Source organism: Acomys minous (assembly GCF_964271855.1).
Source record: "Acomys minous genome assembly, chromosome: 17".
Lineage (NCBI taxonomy): Eukaryota > Metazoa > Chordata > Mammalia > Rodentia > Muridae > Acomys > Acomys minous.
The window spans coordinates 36,024,442-36,043,412 of NC_140500.1; the positions used below are offsets into that span (position 1 = coordinate 36,024,442).

The following is an 18,971-nucleotide window of genomic DNA, read 5'->3' on the forward strand; positions in this document are numbered from 1 at the left end:
CAGATCGCAAATGTGGGCCAGGCAACCTCCATCCCTCCCAACTAACTCTTCCGAGCCTAGGCAGAGGCCCCTGGAAAGGAGAAATGCTAACCTCTCAACCCACTCGATGGCCCCTTTCTAGGAGCCTGCTCCTAGGTCTTTATATTAAAAAGCTTTGGGTGTGGCGTTCTGATCAGGAGTGGGGAGGGTTCGTTCTGAAGCTGTTTTCCAAGGGAAGCATATAACTAGCACTTAGATAATGTGTCCATCTGGACAAGCGGAATTCCTTGCCATTGTGACTGTCTCTTCCGGTCTCTGGCCCTCAGTTTCCCCATCTGCAACATAGAATGCCAGGGACAGCTGTCCTGAAGTTGGAGGGTCCGGGAGAATCAAGAGGATGTCAGCACTGCGTGGAGGAGGAACCCCGGACGACGGCGGACCCTAAAGACGCTGGCTTCCCCTCGGGGACCCGGAGGGGCGGAAGGCAGCGCGCTGGGCGTCCGGCTACTCACGGGTCTCCGCGGTCCGGTCCCCGGCCGCGGCAGTAGATGGGGTTGAGCTCGTCCTGCGGAAAGGCGTGCGCCATGTAGTTGTCATAGCCGAAGACGAACATGCCCCGCGCCAGGTCGCGCATCTGGGCACGCAGCTGCGGCGGGAAGGCGCCGCTGTAGCGCCGCTCGTACTCATCCGGGCCGCAGCCACGGCCGCCCAGGGCATAGCCCCAGTGCGACGGGCCGCACATGCCCGGCCCCGGCCCCGGCCCCTGCGAGGTCTCGAGCCGCCCCTCCGTCCCGCGCCTTGACCGCTGCAGCCAGGCCGGGCCTCCGGGCGGACCCACTGGCCCCGAACCGTCGGGGTCCCTCAAGCGCTGGAAACCGAAGCTGAGCGGAAAGCGCTGGTAGAAGCCCATGCTGGGCCCCAGCCCGAAGACCAACCAGAGCACCGCATGGAGGCCGAGGCGCAGCAGCACCAGCCCCAGGACGAGCGCTCGCCATTGCATGGTCGCGCGGCAGCCGCGGGCATTATTTTGAAGCGCCCGGCGCGTCCCTAGCCGACCGCCGCCCCGTACGTCCGCCCCGGAGCCCGCTCACTTCCCCTTTAAGGAACTCCCTCGTGACGCATCAGGAACTGGCCCATTGTCCCCCGCCCCGCGGCCCGACCGGCCCGCCAGGCCCCGCGTTTGCCCGCCCGCCGCCCGGGATTGGCCTCGCGCGGGCACGACCTCGAAGGGCGCGGCCGGGGACTCCCTCCGGCTCTATAGGCCGCCCGGACCTCAAGACCCCGCCCCCCGCCTGACCACGCCCCCAGGGCGTATCCGAGTCCCGTCCGGCTGGCGTGGCGAGCCTAGGTCGCTCAGGCTTTGGGGGCGGTGGGGAAGTGGGGGGAGGGGTGGAGAAAAGAGAACTTCCAACCAATGGGAGCGCAACACGGGAGCTCCGGGCTCCGGACACTGACGCGGCCCTGAGCCGCCCTAGCTCCGGTAAATGGTGTCCCTGGGACGGAATGTTTCTTGATCTAAAGATGGATGGAAGGAAGCGCCTCCAGGTCTAGAGTAGAAGCCGTGAGAAAGTTAAGGGCCATTAAGCAAAGAAAATACCTGTGCATATCTGGGAAAGGTTTGTAATTTGGTGGGAGTCTCTGGCTCAGACTGCACGAAATGCCCATCCAGTTTTTGGTTTTTGTTTTTTTTAATTGGAACGCCTTAACTTGGAAGAATCATTCATGATACTTCTAAAATATTCTGAGAACCCATCCTGTCCCAACAGGGCGAGAGGTGGAACTAACACCAAATCATTCTCATCTGAACTATTTGAACATCTTTTCCTGATCCTCCACCATCTCCACAGTACAAGGCAGTGGCGACCTTGGAAATGTAGGGCAGATTTGGGGTTCAATCCCTTTAAATCCTAATTCCTATAATTAAGAAGATTACGGATTTCATTTCTTAAGGGCTGTGGCTTTCAACAAATGAAGCGCCTGAAAATGTTTTGCCTTCCCTAAGTTTACACCTGTGTCTATCAAAGTTAAGAAGTAGGGGAAGTAAGCAAATAGCCAATCATTAGCGTTTTCAGGGTCAGGGTCAGAACAGTTCCTGCAACGTGATAGGTTACAAGAGGGCAGCTAGCAAGTTATTTGTGTTGGGAGAATTTATTTTTGAGATACAAAGGCCCAAGCAGTATACAAAAAAATAAAGGGAGGAAAAGAAGAAAAAGTGACTAGCGAAACTTGTGGAAGTCCAACTCATTCCAGCTCTTGACCCTATTAGATTCTGTCTCCCTGGAAGCAGAAACAAACTGAGCATGAACATGAAGATTCACGTCTTTCCTCCTTAAGGTAGTTTTGTGTAAATTTTAGATTAAATTTATCTTGCACTCTAGTCAGCTGTCAGCCACACCGATGAGAGCGGCTGTTCTCACATTACAGAAAAGCCCTAATTTTAAAAAGCGAGTCTAATAACCATAGAAAACCAGCCAACATAAGAAAACTGCTTTTTAAAAAAAAATTTTTTTTTTTAAAGAAAGCTGCTTTTCTTGGCACAACAGACAAAAGATGCCAGTAGAACAGGTTTTCAGGACACTATTATGTATCCCTATTTTCTCTTCATAGAAAAGCCTGAAAATGGAGTGTCTGTGACTGGCCCTTTAGACTAGGATTTCTGAGACTGAATGTGGCTGACGAAATTGAGACATCTATATCTAATTAGAAAGTTCAGCCTTAAATATAAAAACAAAAATTCTGAAACAAGGTCTTGACTATGTAGCTCCCAGTTTGCCTCCAACTTGTCATCCTCCTGCCTCAGCTTCCAAATGCTGCTGAGATTTTAGGTTTGAACCACCATACTTAGCTTTAAAAAAATTATCTGGGAAAAGGTTTGCGAAAGGTTTTTCCAAATACATTCTCACAAGAGCATCACAGGACTGAGAAGAAAAAAGAAGTCACTTTCATTTTAAGAACAGTTTCAATGTGCAGCCCCAAAGAGACAGCTGAGAATCCAGTCAGAATCTTGCCTGGGTAACACTAAGTTAGTATCTGCACCTGTTCCCTCAGCTGCAAAATATTTCCCATATGAAGATAAGAACAGTACTTACCACAAACTCTCTCATATACATAAACACTTGCAATAGTGGGCCCTGCTAATAATGAGATTATATTTTGTATGAAGAAAATAAATAAGAAACTGGTATATTACCAGGCAGAGGTTACAGTTCTTGTGAACTGTTAATTTCTGAAACAAGTGACTTTACTGAAAGTTACTCAGTCAGCTGTGGTGGCTCACTCTAATCCCAGCACTTCAGAGTCCGAGGCAGGCAGATTCCTGTGCATTAAAGGCAGCCTGGTCATTATAGCAAGTTCAGGTGGTCAGGGATACATAGACTATGTATCAAAAAGAGTGAACTTATTAGACAACAGATAATGAGGATGGGGTTTAGTCAGACACAGCATCACATGCCTCAGGTCCTACTCAGGATGCTAAAGCAGGGGGCCTGATTTGATACCAAAAGACTAAGACAAGCCTGGGCAGGCAGCTCAGTGAGCCCACTGTTCCAAAATAAACAAACAAAAGAGAGTGAGCATATTCCTGTCCGCCAGTTCTGTCATGCCAAATGCTGCACCTACCCATGAAGAACTGACATTATGTGTGTACCACACCCCCAGCTCTTTTTACTACTTAAACTGCCACAAAAGAGAAATCGCCTTGGTGTTCAGTCTTTCTGTGAACTGTGTCAAATGGTATAACAGACAATAGTAATTTTAATTTCTCTTTGCAGAATGGAAACAGAAATGTTATGAAAATAGAAAATAAAGTTATAAAGCACAGAAACAAAATAACCTGTTGTGGGGGGCTTATTGTGTGGTAACAGACAGCAGACAACTGTTGCAGGTGACAAAAGGAAGAAGAAATAACATCAACTGGACGATGCTGTTTCCCTTGTCAAAAGAGAAGGCAGAAGTCCACTTGGTTGTCTCCCAGTCTCTTATTTTAAGGGGAAGTATTTTCCCTTAAATACTTCCACGTTTCTCAAAAGCTGAAATACTTACTGAGTCTCCAGCGGCTACAAAGTGTTAAATATTCTAAACAGCTGAGTCCCAAGTTCTTAGTGGACATAAGTGTTTCCTCAATGGATACAGAGTAAAAACACCTGCAACTGTAAATGCCTTTCTAAACACGTTAAGCCTGTACTTCCTTCAAATCAAAATTGTTGCATCATTCTATAAACTTATGATTAACTCTTCATTACATTAAAACAAAGCAGGAAAAAAGCACTTCTATATTTCCAAGTAGATGGCACATAAAACACATTGGCACTGTGTGTGTCTGCTCTAGCTATCTCTCATCCGCGCCTCTAAACCTGCCAGGATCACTACAAGAAACTTCCTTTAAAATCCTCCACATTGGCTGGGCATGGTGGCACATGCCTTCAATCCCAGCATTTGGGAGGCAGAGGCAGGTGGATTGCTCTGAGTTCGAGGCCAGCGTGGTCTACAAAGTGAGTCCAGGACAGCCAAGGCTACACAGAGAAACGTGTCTCAAAAAACCAGAAAAGCAAAAATAAAAATCCTCCATATTGGATAAGACTGGAAAGCTGGAACTCCAGCAACTCACCAGGGATACTACCAGTTGATGCCAAAGTGACAACTCTTTTCAGAATCAGAATTTGCATTAGCAGGTTACACTGAGACCTCTTCCCCATATCCCCTCCTTTTAGCAATGCACCACCTGTGAGGGCCAACAAACGGGGACTGAGGTATCCTTTTTCCTTCCTGACTCCTGCTGGGAGAGCTGCATTGTCTCAGTGTGGTGGCTCTATTTCCAGATGGAATGATTCCGCAAGCAAGACCTTGTTAGTAAAATGGGGCAATGGATGAGCTCTGCTATTCTATTACTATTGTAGTTTTAGAGTTTCCATTGCATTCTGTCTAGAATGTCACTGACTTGTTGGTTTCCCTTACGACACCCAAGAGGCACCAGTAACAGGGGCCCCCATTTTTATTAATAGCTCAATTTTAAACGGAAATCTGTAAAGGATATTTACCAACAGGAAACACCTGCCATGGGCTGCCAATCTGTAAAGCGGCCAACTAGCAGTAAGGCCACTATTTGCATGACTATTTTCTTCTGAAGTCTCCAGACTCACAACTGTGCACTGCTGGGGGCAGAACATTCAGTTTTTGATAAAATGTAAATATTTAAAACAACACACATGATGGCTTCCTCAGAGTGGCCCATTTTCAGAGTAAAGCACTGGCCAGCAGGGTGTTGCTCAGTGGTGCTTCTATACCTCCTTTACGCTTCCGCCCTCCAGACCTTCTGAGAGGCAAGTACCAAATCAACCTGATTCAAGTAGATGCAAAAGGAAATCACCTTCTTAGTCAAAATAAAATACACAGAAGCAGCGATGGTCCAGAACACCCAAGTAACTTACCACGGTGAAAAAGACTAATTTTAGAAGTCTCTTTTTAGCCACATATGCAGCAACCCAGCACTTAAGGGACTGAGGAAGGAGGATCAGGGGTGTGAGTCCAGGCTGGGCTCCAAAGCAAGACCTTGTCTTCATCAAACAGACAAAAGACCATTTTAAAACAATAAACTTCTCATTTTTGAAATAAGCTAAATGTGTACTTTGAATGTCTTTCCCAGTCCCACCCAGACTCATATTCCTTGTTACTGCCAATTCACAAAATAGTAAATTCTTGTGACCCAGTTAGTAATACAGAATGACAGTATGTACAGAGAAAGATGACCCAACTTACTTAAACCATTTCTACAACGGCGGTGTTGTTGTTCACTTTTTCTTGTTTGTCTTTTTGAGACAAGGCTTCTCTGTATTAGCCTTGGCTGTCCTGGACTTGCTTTGTAGATCAGGATGGCCTTGAACTCACAGCAATCCGCCTAGCTCTGCCTCCGCCTCCGCCTCCCAAGTACTAGGATTGAAGGTGTGCGCTACCATGCCCAGCCAATGGCTCTCATTAAAAAAAAAAAAAAATCAATGTATTTTACAGTTCAGATGAAAATATATTAGCAAAATGGGCCCAAAACCTTACTCTAAAAATGGGGCTTTGTTTTGTTTGGTTTTGTTTGGTTTTCTCTTTTGGGGTTTTTGTTTTGTTTTGTTTTGTTTGTTTTTTCCGTTTGGTTTTTTGAGACAGGGTTTCTCTGTATAACAGAGCCCTGGCTGTCCTGGACTCACTTTTTAGACCAGGCTGGCCTGGAACTCAAAGAGATCCACCAGCCTCTGTCTCCTAAGTGCTGGGATTAAAGGCATGTGCCACCATGCCTGGCCTGCTTATTTCTTTGTATGTATTTGTGTGCCTGTATATGTATATTCCCATGTGCAGAAGCATGGGGGTGCATTCACTTGGAGCCCAGGGGTTTATGTTGGGTACTTCTGCAATCATTTTCTACCTATCTATTGAGGCAAAGGCTCTTAGATGGACCCAGATCTCACTGATCAAGCTAGTCTAACTGGCCACCTAGATGCCCTGAGCTCCAACCCCCAGCCAGGCTCTCCAGCGCTGGGATTACTGGCAAGCCATCACATAGATGCCGAGCCAATCATCAACTGCTAGGGATCCCATCTCCAGTTTAAGAGGCAAGAGCTTTACCCATTAAGCCATCTCCTCAGCCCCAAAATAGCATGTCTAAGTATGACACTGTTTGCATTCTGAAGTAAACATGTCTTAGAATTTCTTAATTACAGCTTTGATGTTTTTCCTTTCTTTCTTTTTTAAAGCTGGGATGTAGCTCAGTGGTAGAGAACTGTCCTAGAATATGCAAGAGCCTAGGTTCAATTTCTGGTAGTATAAAATTTTAAAATAAACTGGATGACAAAATTCTTCACTAGCCACTGCCACCTAAAGGTCCTAAATTTGGGGATGAGGATAGATAGTGTGGCTCAATGGCACGGGAGTGCCCGTTTAGCATTGGTGAGGATTAGGCTCAACCCTCCGTACCCACCCACCAAGTGCCACTACGTGTTGTAAGTAATAGAACCCTTTCCCAGCAAGAGAGAGAAGGGAGGGTCATAGTACCAACGCTGTAGACACTGTAAAAGTTTATTTTTACTTCATCCACCAACCCAATTCTTTGACAGCTGAGATGACAACTTCTTTCCAGCACATGGTCTCTGGAGCCCTTTTCATGGTAATTATCTTTCCACTCCATTCCAAAGATCGGGATCTTTCATCATGATGCACATTTTAAGGTAAAAGTATCAAGGCAACCCTCAAAATGCAAGTTTATTGAGTAAAGCTGAGAAGAGCAGTAAACAGACAAAAAATGCATCCACACCTAAATAAAAAAATTTACGTATTTACAAAGTTCAGTAACTGTTAGGTTTTCACATGCAGAGGTTATGCACAGGAAAATGTTGGTAGTAGCTTTTGGATATCCTGAAATGTTGGAAAGCAATGGAAAGACACAAACACATTAAGGTTTGGCTATAGGTTAATTAACAAAAACCTATGCAGTCCCCACTTAGCTACATATTCTGGTTCCAATCCCTCCTTTTAGGCACAAGCAAGTCGCCACATTCTTTAAAATGGTTCATAGTGACCACTAGTAAGTCATATTGGGCTACAGGAGCAAATATAAATACCCCTTCATTCAAACCACCCATCCCATCCAAGAGGAGTGCAACATGCCTCCATGAATAAGAAGAGAACTTTAAAGCCCAGATTCTACTCAGTAAAAATGTGAATGAAGAAAACAAGTAGTGTTTGTGCAACACAGTGCAGTTATTTGTACAGAATATTTTTAAGGCCGTGGCAGTCTATAAATTAAAACGGTATTCATTAAAAGAACTTACTGTTGACTACACTCAGGAGTACTCAACACATCTGAATATGTATTGTCGACGTAAATGCTGCTTAACAGAAGAGAGACAAGTCACACACAGTGTGAGGCAACACATAAGCAGGTGTAACCACAGGGTTTATCTACTACATCGGCATGAGTAACAATTTATAAGTGAACCAGTATTAATATGTCCCTTTATGTGTATGGAGATCACTATGCTACAAAGTATGTTCATTGTAAGTTTTTACAGTTCTGTATCATAGAAGCAAACAAGAAAGTGTGGTTGGTTCCTTGGTGTGGCCGATCATTAAACAACCTGTAGACTTTGCGCCTAGAGTTGTCACAATCAATGAGAAGTCCAGTGGCACCAGTGAAAAGAGTGCCAAACCTTACATTGGTAAGAAAAAAATAAGAATTTGTTTATAAGTATCCTTTGTGCTGAAAGTCAACTTCAGGACTAGGTATAAAAAGTCAGGAGTTAAGGATATCATGCAGCACAGGGTGGTTGACTGGAGACAGAGAACAGACGTGTGTTCACGCAAAGTCAGACATTCATGATGGGTCTTGTTACACTAGCTGGAATGCTCTAAACTCATGAAAGCTTTTTTTTAAAAAAAAACTTCAATTCCCATCCCTTTAAAAAAGTGTGTTAAAAGGGAGAAAAACTGATGATCTGGACAGATACAAAAGAGCATGCTGTAACTCCTCCCACCTCCCCAAATGCTATCTGGTGACAAAGGAGTCTCAGAAAGCAGAAATGTTTTTAAAATTCCCCAGGTCAGAAGTCTGCAGTGTGAGGAACTCACTGTGCTGACCTGGTGCCTCTGTTAACTCTCAGCAGACTGATTATTCCTACGGTGTAAATCTACATTTCACATGCATGTGTGAGATGGGATAAACATTATGTCCGTATCCCACATGAGTCAGGCTTAAAGTTTTCTAAATACTGTGTGTGGCACTAGGAATTCCATGCTGCATCAAGTCAGTACCAGTATAAGCTACTGGACTCTGCAATGAAATAGGTAGACATTTACTGAAAACCAATACAAAATCTGGCCCAGAAAGACCAGAATGGTAATATGCAATTGTCTTAATTTAAGATGGTCAAATATGTGGGTGTTTTTTAAAAAAGAAAGAAAGGAAAGAGGCCTCAACACACTAGACATGTGTGAAGTCTTTTAGTGTGTGCTGACTTTATCATGACAACTCCAGCTGATCTGTTATGGGCAGGGATACACATCTTCAGCAGTGTACATGAGAAAGAAACTCTGAAAAAAGGCAATTTCTTGGGTTTGGGAAGGACCATGTTCTGGGAAGTACTTCAAAGGAACAACAGCAGTTCTAGGATTATAGCCAAGAAGGACTGGAGCTTCAGAAGATGTCTCAGCTTCTCCGGGATTTTGAGTGTTGAATAAGCCACTGGAGTGTGATATCTAAAGATGGGGAGAGTCAGAGTTAAGAAATGGCATTAAGAAACTGAAGACACAGACAATATTTAAAATGTTCAGGTGCTCGGTCTCTTGTGCATCTGTTCTCCATACCTGAGCTCCAAGAGGGCAGCGTGAGGAACTAGCACACGCTGAGCATGAACTTGGCACCCTCACTCACTGCTGTCGGGTCAGGAACTAAACACGCACTGCCAGGAAGGCAAAGCTGGGAAACTCTCTGACCCAAGAAACTTGTAAGTATAATAATAAAGACAAAAGTGATCACTTGGGCTTTGATGTCACTCGGAGACTGGCTTTCAAAGGAAACCACAGAAGCAAACCGTCTCAGAGGCTTGCCTCACTGCAGATGGGGGACTGCTAAGCTGTGGCTAAAGCACAAGGAAATGGGCCGCCATTCACTGTGACACCTAGACCAGGGCTTCATAACCTTGCATTTGGGGCTCAATAATTTCCATTTGATGAGGTGAACCTTTCCTGTGTCCCAAAGAATGTTTTAACGCATCCATGCCCGTAACAACAATGTGCCATTATCACACCCAATACCACTATGACACATAAATGTCTCTTGGGAGTTATATTCAGCCATAAAGAATAAAATTGGGTCATATGCATGTGCACACACGCGCGCGCGCACACACACACACACACACACAACATAAAAACAGAGGTAGAACTACCAAGGAAGAGTGAGCCCAGCAAGAACAGGGAAGAAACAAAAAGGAGGAAGAAGTATGTGTGAAGTTTCATGCATGCAACTGTTATAAGGAAACCCTGTATTTTGCCTGAAAAATTAAAGCAATGTCTCCTAGAGAGCACATGTATTTGAAACCATTAGGCAAATTAGGACTTTATTCTCAAGTCATTAGAAACTTATTGGAGAATTTGAAATTAAAGGCATGTGCCACATGCCCAGGCACAACTGGTTGCTTCCCACGTGGCTCACATCTCCAGTTCTAGAGGATCTGACAACAGAAGAGATGCAGCTAACAAGGACTCAACATACAGGCAAATCTACAGCAGCTAAGGAGAGTCAGAAAAGACCACAGACTGAGAAAGCAGCTAGGCCAGCACAGTGAATTACTGTCCTGAGCTCTTTAAAATGTACTAACGACCTCAAGGCCATGTGAGAATCCACTAGATGAAGCACTCTCTCCTCCAAGCTTGAAACTATAAATTCAGTCTTCCGTTTCCCCAGCTAACACACATCAGAGAAATTGTAGACTACACATATCAAGTATAGATTAGGGCTGGGACATGAACAAACGTGACTATTCACAGTTGGGAAAACCATGATTTCACAATTGTTAAACGAGTCTCTTACATCTTTTACAACACCAGTGTGAAATCAGAGGAGGAAAGTAAGCCTAAAACAAAACAACCCCAATTTCATATTTAAGAAACTTAAAGAAAAAAGGAAAGAGCCTTTCTATCTTCCACAGCCACTGCACAGAAGGTGAGGCCCCAAAGGCAGCTGAGTCCTCAAACTAGACAAAATGCAGAAGGAAGACAAAACACTCTCAAAGAGTCACGGGGTCACAAGAATAAACACTCTCCTTGCGTAGTTTCAGGACACAGTCCTCAGATTAAGCCACCTCCCTTGCCACATGAAGGGGAAGTAAAATACAAGAAACCATGTGCGCACAAATACTTTTTTGAGCAATTCATCAAATTTACATTTTTGGGACAAAAATATTAGAAAGTTGAAAATGAACTTGATAATCCAGGAAGTTAAATCCACTTGGCTGTCAATGTCTTGCTCCAAGTACACAAGCATTCTGATTCCTACAATGTTCAGCTTGAATCTAGCTAAAGGATAGTGGTTTCCTTAGCTTCCGGACAACTGCATGGGAAGCACTGAAAATTACAAACTATTACTACACCCTAGTAAACCATGATTAGCTACGAACTTAACCAGCTCTCACCAGCACTGCCAGATCCTTTGTAGCCTTGAATGAATGAACCCATCCCCACCCCTCTCTTTGAGACAGGGCCCTGATACTCAGTCGTAGCTGGCCTAGCATTCACCATGTACCCCAGGCAGGCCTCAAACTCAGAGCAATCTTCCTGTCTCAGCTTCCCCAGAGCTGACCATTTTTTGTTCTTTTAGAAAGCTATCTAATTATTGACAATAATAAAAGATTATTTTTCCTCTCAAAGTTTTCCATTTCTAATTTAGGAAATATAAATATAAGAGAATATTTAAAGAAGTAATGGCTCTAAAGAACAGCACAATACCCAACAGTAAAGAAAGGGCAGCCCGGCTTCTACTGATATTCTGTGCTAATTCTTGCTGTAGTGACTGAGATGTTTAGAAACAGCTGTCTCTACCCATTGCAGTTATGAGAACCAAAAGAAAGTGTCTTCATATGTTCCACATGTTTCATAGGGTAACAATGCCTTAGTTAAAATACAAACATATTAAAAAGAAAAAACAAAAACACCAACTAACAATGTCCCCACTGACATACAGCACAGGAAAAAGCATGCCGTCCTTCCCCATAGCACTCATTTCTTCCAAAAACACAAGCCACTTTTTACCTATATTATCCTTTTCTTTGCAGGAAATTGAATAGCAGCAAATTTCTCTATCCTGAATAGCAGACAGGTTCCTATAAGAAACAGAATTGGTAAAAGCTGATGACAGCTGTCATACTTAGCACTCTTTATTCAGTTTCACTTATTTTCATTACTATACAAAATTATATTTTTCCACTAATACATTTTTAGATTTCATTAGTTCTTCTCTGGTTGGCCCAATTTATTCGCCTAAAAACATAGTACAATCATTACTTTAAAAAGTAACCATGTTTACAAAACAGAGGACAGTCTATAATATATAAACAAGCTTCTCAACATTACTCTTCTTACATTTTTTCAATTAGCTGTTTCTCATCCAAGGCATTTGGGAGATCTCTTTTGTTTCCAAGTACTAGTACCTTTAAAAAGAAAAGATTATGTGTAAATCTTATGAACTTTTTATACATACTGTAGAAGCATACTGTAGTATCTGAATACACCAAACTACTTTTATGTTAATATGCACCTTAATGTTAAAGCACACTTAAGAAGTAATAAATAAATAAAAGCACATTAGAGTGACTAGTAGCCAGTCTCCTTTATGATTTTATCCTGGCACTGAATAATTCCTACCATAAAGGCAGCCTCAACTCTGTGGGCAACTTTTATTTAAAATATTCTAAGCTACTCTAGGAGCTAAGAGGATGGCTCAACGGGGAGAGGTTGATGGAGGCTAGGGCTCACTTAGTAGACTAGTGGTTCCTGTCAGCTGTGGAACCCTCTGACCTCTCAACACAACCACAGCACACAGGCATATCCAGTGGCTTGGTCCACAGAACTAAATAAAATTTTCTAAGGCTATTATGTACATTCTGAGATTACCAGGTAAAGCAGAGGTAGGCAGATCTCCGTGAGTTCAAGCCAGTCTCGTCTACATTTAGTTACAAGATAGTAGGAGCGATGTAGAGACACTATCTTTAAAACAACAACATCTGGGCAGTGGTGCATGCCTTTAATCCTAGCACTCACACTCGGGAGGCAGACAGAAAGATCTCGGAGTTCGAGGCCAGCCTGGTCTACAAAGCAAGTCCAAGACAGTCAAGACTACACAGAGAAAAAAACCCTGTCTCAAAAACTAAAAACAAAACCAAAAAGCACCAAAACAAAAAACTTCACAGCTAAGGGTTGATCTCAATCAAATGCAAATGTGGAGATTTAGCTGATTTTCTTTTTTTTTATTTTATTTAGATTTAAATTTTATTAATTTATTCATATTACATCTCAATTGTTAACCCATCCCTTGTATCCTCCCATTCCTCCCATTCCTCCCCCCCCACCACCACTTTTCCCCTACTCTCCCTACTCCCCTACTCCTCCTCCCCCTATAAATGCTCTTTCCAGCTTTTCTTTCACTCTCCCCTGCCCCACCCCGACAGGGTTTCTCTGTGTTATCTTGGCAGTTGTTTTGTAGACCAGGCTGGCCTTGAATGCATAGAGATCTGCCAGCCTCTGCAGCGTGCGCCACCACACCCAGCATCCAGTTTTTCTTTCAGCAACACCATGGACACATGACCTAGAATCAATTCACACCCAGTCAACATTCTAGCAAAAAAAGGGAAGACGCTCAAGAGCTCCCAACACTAGCTGAGAAGCCAGTATAGCTAATGGATTCTGGAGCCGGAAGAGTCAGTTTTTTTTTTAAAGGGGTGGCCCTGGTAAACTGACCATGCTCCAGTGGATGGTCCCACGCCCATGAGAAGATGGCAGCATAAACTGGACTTGGTGGGTCATAAAAAATCTTTTTTAAAGGGAGGGGGCACAAAATTGGGTGAGGGTGGACTTAGAAGGAGTTAGGGGAGGAGGAAGGGAAATGTGAACACAATGTATATGAGGACAGGGTATGGTAGCCCAGGCCTTTAATTCCAGCACAATGGAGGCAGAGGCAGACACTGCGGGGCCAGCCTGTGATATAGTGAGACTTTTCTAAACACACTGCACACACACACACACACACACACACACACACACAGAGAGAGAGAGAGAGAGAGAGAGAGAGAGAGAGAGAGAGAGAGAGAGAGAGAGAGAGAGAGAGATTGATTCTCAAAAGAACTGATAGAAGTATAGCAAAAAAGAAAACCAAAGAGTGGCTATTAATAGAGAGCACTTTCTATGAGAGCAATTGTGTTCACAGTTCAGATCTGTTTCCCATCTCTAAAATTCCCCCTTCCCTGCACATTGTTTACTATGCTGGCCTGACCTAAGCACTATTCTATCACAGGACTAAGAGCTTACTAAAACCACTCACAACATCACAGTGCCTTCGTCACTATTTCGATTCATTCTACAACTGTTATCAGTGATATGTTTAAATCCTAAATCCAATCCTTTAAAACATGTCAAAGGCTATCCAAGCTATCTTGTAAGTGTGGCCCCCTAGTGACCCAGCCGCAGCTTAGCATGCTGCTCAACCCAGCCATACCCCTGTGCTCAGAGACTGCTTCCAACAACCAAGCACCTGTGCCTGGAAGCCTTCCCTACCAACCATCACATCCTTCACATTCCCACAAATCCTTCAGACCTCCATTCGTACTTTACTCGCTCAAAGAACCTTCTTCCTTCACCTACAACTAGATAAATCTTTGCAATTCTTTTTTTTTTTTTTTTTTTTGAGACAAGAGTTTCTCTGTGTAGCCTTGGCTATCCTGGACTCCCTTTGCCCGCCTGCTTCTACCTACCTTTGCAATTCTTAACGACGCACTTGTCTTCATACTGATTACCAAAGCTACACTGTTAAATGCCCCACCACAATCTATCTTTCCCTCCAGCGTGCAGTGTTCCTAGCAACTTCTGTCCATCACCAAGTCCCCAGAACTAAGTGCTGCTCTCACCACATATAGTTTCATGGCTACATCTATTGACAGAACAATATCCAGAATCCAGCAGACACTGGGCAAAGGCGACCCCAGTTTTGAAGAACACACAGAACTATGCCTATTCTCCTGTACATCAGATCTTTGAATCAACACAGCACTTTTCCAGGCTGGCCTCGAACTCACAACAATCCTCCCAGTCTCCCAAGCACGGGGAATATAGGCATAAGCAACCAAAACCAGGTAAAACAAGCAATTCTTAACAAAAATATTTCAAATAACTCATTCAATGAAAAAACACACTAAGTAACAGAAAGATCAGGAAGATTTTTCAAATTCACAATGTTGGGGCCAAAGTACTCTTAACATTTAAAAAAGAAGACATTTTACTAATTTCAAATATAGTTAGCAGCCCTCTAGATCCACAGGCTCCAATTCATCACATCAAAAACACACGGCAAACAAGACAGGAGACTTAGAACTCTAATTCTAGTGCTCTTGAACTGAGTCAGAAGACTGTCCAGTTTGAGACCAGCCTGGACTATATAGTAAGATTGGAGGGGGGGGGAGGGGACAGGGAGGGCAAAGAGATCAGTGTGACTTCACACAAAATGTACAGATTTTCCTTTGCTGTCATTCACTAAAAAATACAGTCAACAACTGTAACAAAGTGCTTCTGTTGTAGTAGGTATTGGTAGTGATCTAAATATAAGTACATGGAAGTATATGTGTAGTTTGCATGCAAATACTATACAACAGGATCACAAGTTCTAGGCTACCCTGGCCTATATCGTGAAGTTTAATCTGAAAAAAAAAAAAAAAAAAAACTCTTGAGAACCTTCAGATCTCTGTACTTGTGGGGATTAGGGATCCTAAAACCAACCTCTAGGGATACCAAGATTGGTTCAACGTTAAATATAAAATAACAGATTCTCCAAACTTACCGGAATTCCTTGTAACTGTGGTTTGTCTAGAAGATTGTGTAGTTCATTTCGAGAGGCTTCTATCTTCTCACGATCTGCAGCATCTATCATGTAACTTGAAAAAACAAAGTGATCTCAAGTCACCTCTATGAATCTCAGTGAACTAGGACTACAGAATTTTTAATTCTCTTAAGATTTACAATACTGAAACTGCTAGTGACAAGAAATTAAATTCTACATTCAGCATGAATAAATACTTTTAGCTAGATTGTTCAGAGGCCAATACATACAATACTTAGGAAAACACACTCCACAGCACCCAGCTGAATAAAGGAAACAATAAACAAAGCTCTTACTCTGATTTTTAAAACCCTCGTATTAATAAAACTATACTGAAATATCAGCTAAGCAAGACAATTACTAACATATTTTTTCTTTTTAAGTTAATTACTTTATTTGATGTGCATTGGTGTTTTGACTGCATGTGTGTGTGTGGGTGTCAGTTCCCCTGGAACAGGAGTTACAGAAGCTGACATGTAGGTGCTGGGAAATGAATCTGGGTCCTCTGGAACAACAGCCATGGTTCTTATTCATGAAGCCATCTCTGCAGACCCTGTCTAAGATAATTACTGAGCCTACTTTTGGAAGCATTACAAAGCAATTATTTCTTTAAAGACTAAACTGACAGAACCAAACACAACAACAACTCACACAATAGCATTGACTCCTCTGCAATACCGCTCCCACATGCTCCGGAACCTGGGTTGTCCTCCTATGTCCCAGATCTTTAATAGAAACAAGGCAATTCTTAATAAGGATATTTTAAGTAGTCAGTGATGAAGAAGTGGAGAACAATCACAAAGACATGTCAAATGTTACAGAACCAAAGTACTCCTAAAATCTTAAGTCCAAGCTCAATCTGTAAAATCTTGGGCGCCTTCTCAACTTGAAATTCTAAATATGTAGATACTAAATCTAAAATTCTGCTTGAACAATGACTTGGTTAAGTATGATAGTGTGAGTCTTAATAACTATTAGCCAACAGGTTTTTTTCCCCCGTTTTTGGAGACAGGGTTTCTCTGTGTAGCCTTGGCTGTCCTAGACTCACTTTGTAGACCAGGCTGGCCTTGTACTCACAGAGATCTGCCTGCCTCTGTCTCCCAAGTACTGGGATTAAAGGTGTGCACCACCATTCCCTAGCCAACAGATTTCTAATCATGGATGCAAAGAACTTTAAGACAACAATTTTAAGACAAAACCAACAGCTCAGGGTCTACTGAAGTTTCAGTGTGTCTTTCTGAATTATTCACCAATCTTTTCCTTGGAGTCTTTCATAATAATCCCACTGTTCTGCCTGCTCCATTAGGCACTGTGCTGTGGATGGCTACATGAAACTCCTAAGTTAGGGCTTTCTTTAATTTCCAACTTAAGCACTGAAACTGGTAAAATGAATAAAGAGACACACAGGCAACGAAATGAGTGTCATTAGAAGAGCCACGGAGAGAAGGTAGCAAGCAGATCGATGTGTTAACAGCAACTGGGTCACGTGGTCACGTGGTCCAGGCTATAGGCCTAAACTCATAGAAATTAGTATAAACAAGATCCACAAGAAAAAGTTAAATCCCCTAACATTCCTACAGTCCACGAGCTTAAAAAAATTATGTTAAAAAGTTACACTTTTCCTATTTTGGTTTCAACTTTAGGCTTAATAATTAAAGAAAGAAAAAATTAGATTTGACACCTGCTACCACAAATATACTAAATGGACATTATTGTAAGTAATTACCACCTAAAGATGGAACTGTTATTTCCTGGAACTCTCAAGATACCAAATGTTGCTTCTACCAACCCATGTGGTAAGTTGGCTTTTATGAGCACTTAACTACATTTCAACTCTAAAACTCTTTTTGTTGTTGTTGTTGTTGTTGTTGTTGTTGTTGTTGTTGTTGTTGTTGTTTTTCAAGATAGGGTTGCTTTATGAAGCCCTGGCGTCCTGGAACTCTCTTTGTAGACCAGGCTGGCCTCAAACTCAGAGATCCATCTGTCTCTGCCTCCTGAGTGCAGAGATAAAAGGCGTGTGCCACCACACCCAGCTTAATCTCTTTAACCTATCAGAAAACATCAATAACTAATTTGCAATCTTCCAGGATATACCATCCATTACTTCAGAATTATAAATAGTAGGTCAACTACAGGCAAACATTGGGTAAAGTGCGGGGAAATTTGTGGAAGTGTAGAAGAAAGGATAGAAAGAGTCAGAGGGGACAGGAATTCCACAAGAAAACCAATAGAGCCAACTAACCAAGGCGTGGTGAGGGTGGGGATAGGGCTGTAGAAACTGAAGCTCTAACCAAGCACCATGCATGGGCTGGACCTAGGCCCCCTATACTCCTACAAAGGGTATGGACGCTCTTGTCTGCTTTTCGGTCACTTTACCCTGCTGGGGCTACCTCACCAGGCCACAGGAGAAAAGGATGCACTCAGTCCTAACACAACTAGATATGCTGGGGGGTGAGGGGGTAACCTCCGCTTCTCTGGGGAGTAGGGGAGTGGGGAAAGAGGAAACAGGGAGGGAAGTGGGAAGAGGAAGAAAGGAAAAAGGGGCTATGACTGAGATGTAAAGTAAATAATTAATTTTTTTTAAAAAAGAAAAAAGACAAAGAAAAAATCTTCTGTTTGGCATTTATATCAATTATAAGAGGGATGGGGTAATACATACATGTATGTATATGCATACATAACATACATACACCCACATCCATTCATGCACACACATACATGTATAGAATATGAGAAGCCAACATACCTTTATTGTGACGTTACCTTTAGTTACTTTCCTCATGTTGAAGCCCACTGTGGGTATCATATCTTCACTGAATTGACCAGACTAAACAAAATAAAACATTTCAAGTTAGATTAATCCATAATAAGGAGCTGTATATCATACAACTTTCTAATATAAATATTACATTTGTACCTATTTTAAAAAGTAATATTTTAGTGGTAGAAATAGTTGAAAAAATGTTCCTGGCAATCATATTTATTTAAGGACTATACATGAGTGTTGTTTTCCTCATCAGAAACATCTCGTTTCTAAAAGGATATTTTGGAGCTGGGGAGGTCCTTGATGAACAGGCCTGGCAACCTGAGCTTCATCCTCAGAAGCTGCATAAAGATAGAAGGAGAGAAGTGACTCCCCAAAGTTGTCCTCTGACCTTCATGTGTGCACCATGGCATGCATGTTCCCACACAGACATCATGGGCAACAGTAATCAATTAATTTTTAAGAATGTCGTGTATTTGGGGGTTGACATGGTGGCCCTCATCTGTAATCCCAGAACTAGGCACACTGAGGCAGAAGAATGCCACATGTTCAACGTCAGATTGGGCTACATAAAAATACCCTGTCTCAAACAAATAGGGAAAAAACCCATTT

The 18,971-nt window shown here is 42.8% G+C and overlaps 2 protein-coding genes across 3 annotated transcripts in view; both read right to left on the reverse strand.

Annotated features, from left to right (window-relative positions):
• The window catches only part of EDEM1 (ER degradation enhancing alpha-mannosidase like protein 1), a 30,030-nt gene extending 28,851 nt beyond the window's left edge, over positions 1-1,179 (reverse strand). The window contains exon 1 of the mRNA XM_084765481.1: positions 492-1,179. Coding sequence (XP_084621607.1) covers positions 492-979 — 488 coding nt within the window. The 5' untranslated portion in view covers positions 980-1,179. The remainder of the gene's footprint in view (positions 1-491) is intronic.
• Positions 1,180-7,200: 6,021 nt separating this feature from the next.
• Positions 7,201-18,971, reverse strand: part of ARL8B (ARF like GTPase 8B) — a 39,223-nt gene continuing 27,452 nt past the window's right edge. For both annotated transcript variants that reach the window (XM_084765484.1, XM_084765485.1), the window contains exons 2-7: positions 18,342-18,422; positions 16,247-16,320; positions 15,557-15,650; positions 12,094-12,161; positions 11,764-11,834; positions 7,201-9,210 (exon numbers count right to left, since the gene is read on the reverse strand). In XM_084765484.1, the coding sequence (XP_084621610.1) occupies positions 9,161-9,210; positions 11,764-11,834; positions 12,094-12,161; positions 15,557-15,650; positions 16,247-16,320; positions 18,342-18,422 (438 nt within the window). In that variant the 3' untranslated portion in view covers positions 7,201-9,160. The remainder of the gene's footprint in view (positions 9,211-11,763; positions 11,835-12,093; positions 12,162-15,556; positions 15,651-16,246; positions 16,321-18,341; positions 18,423-18,971) is intronic.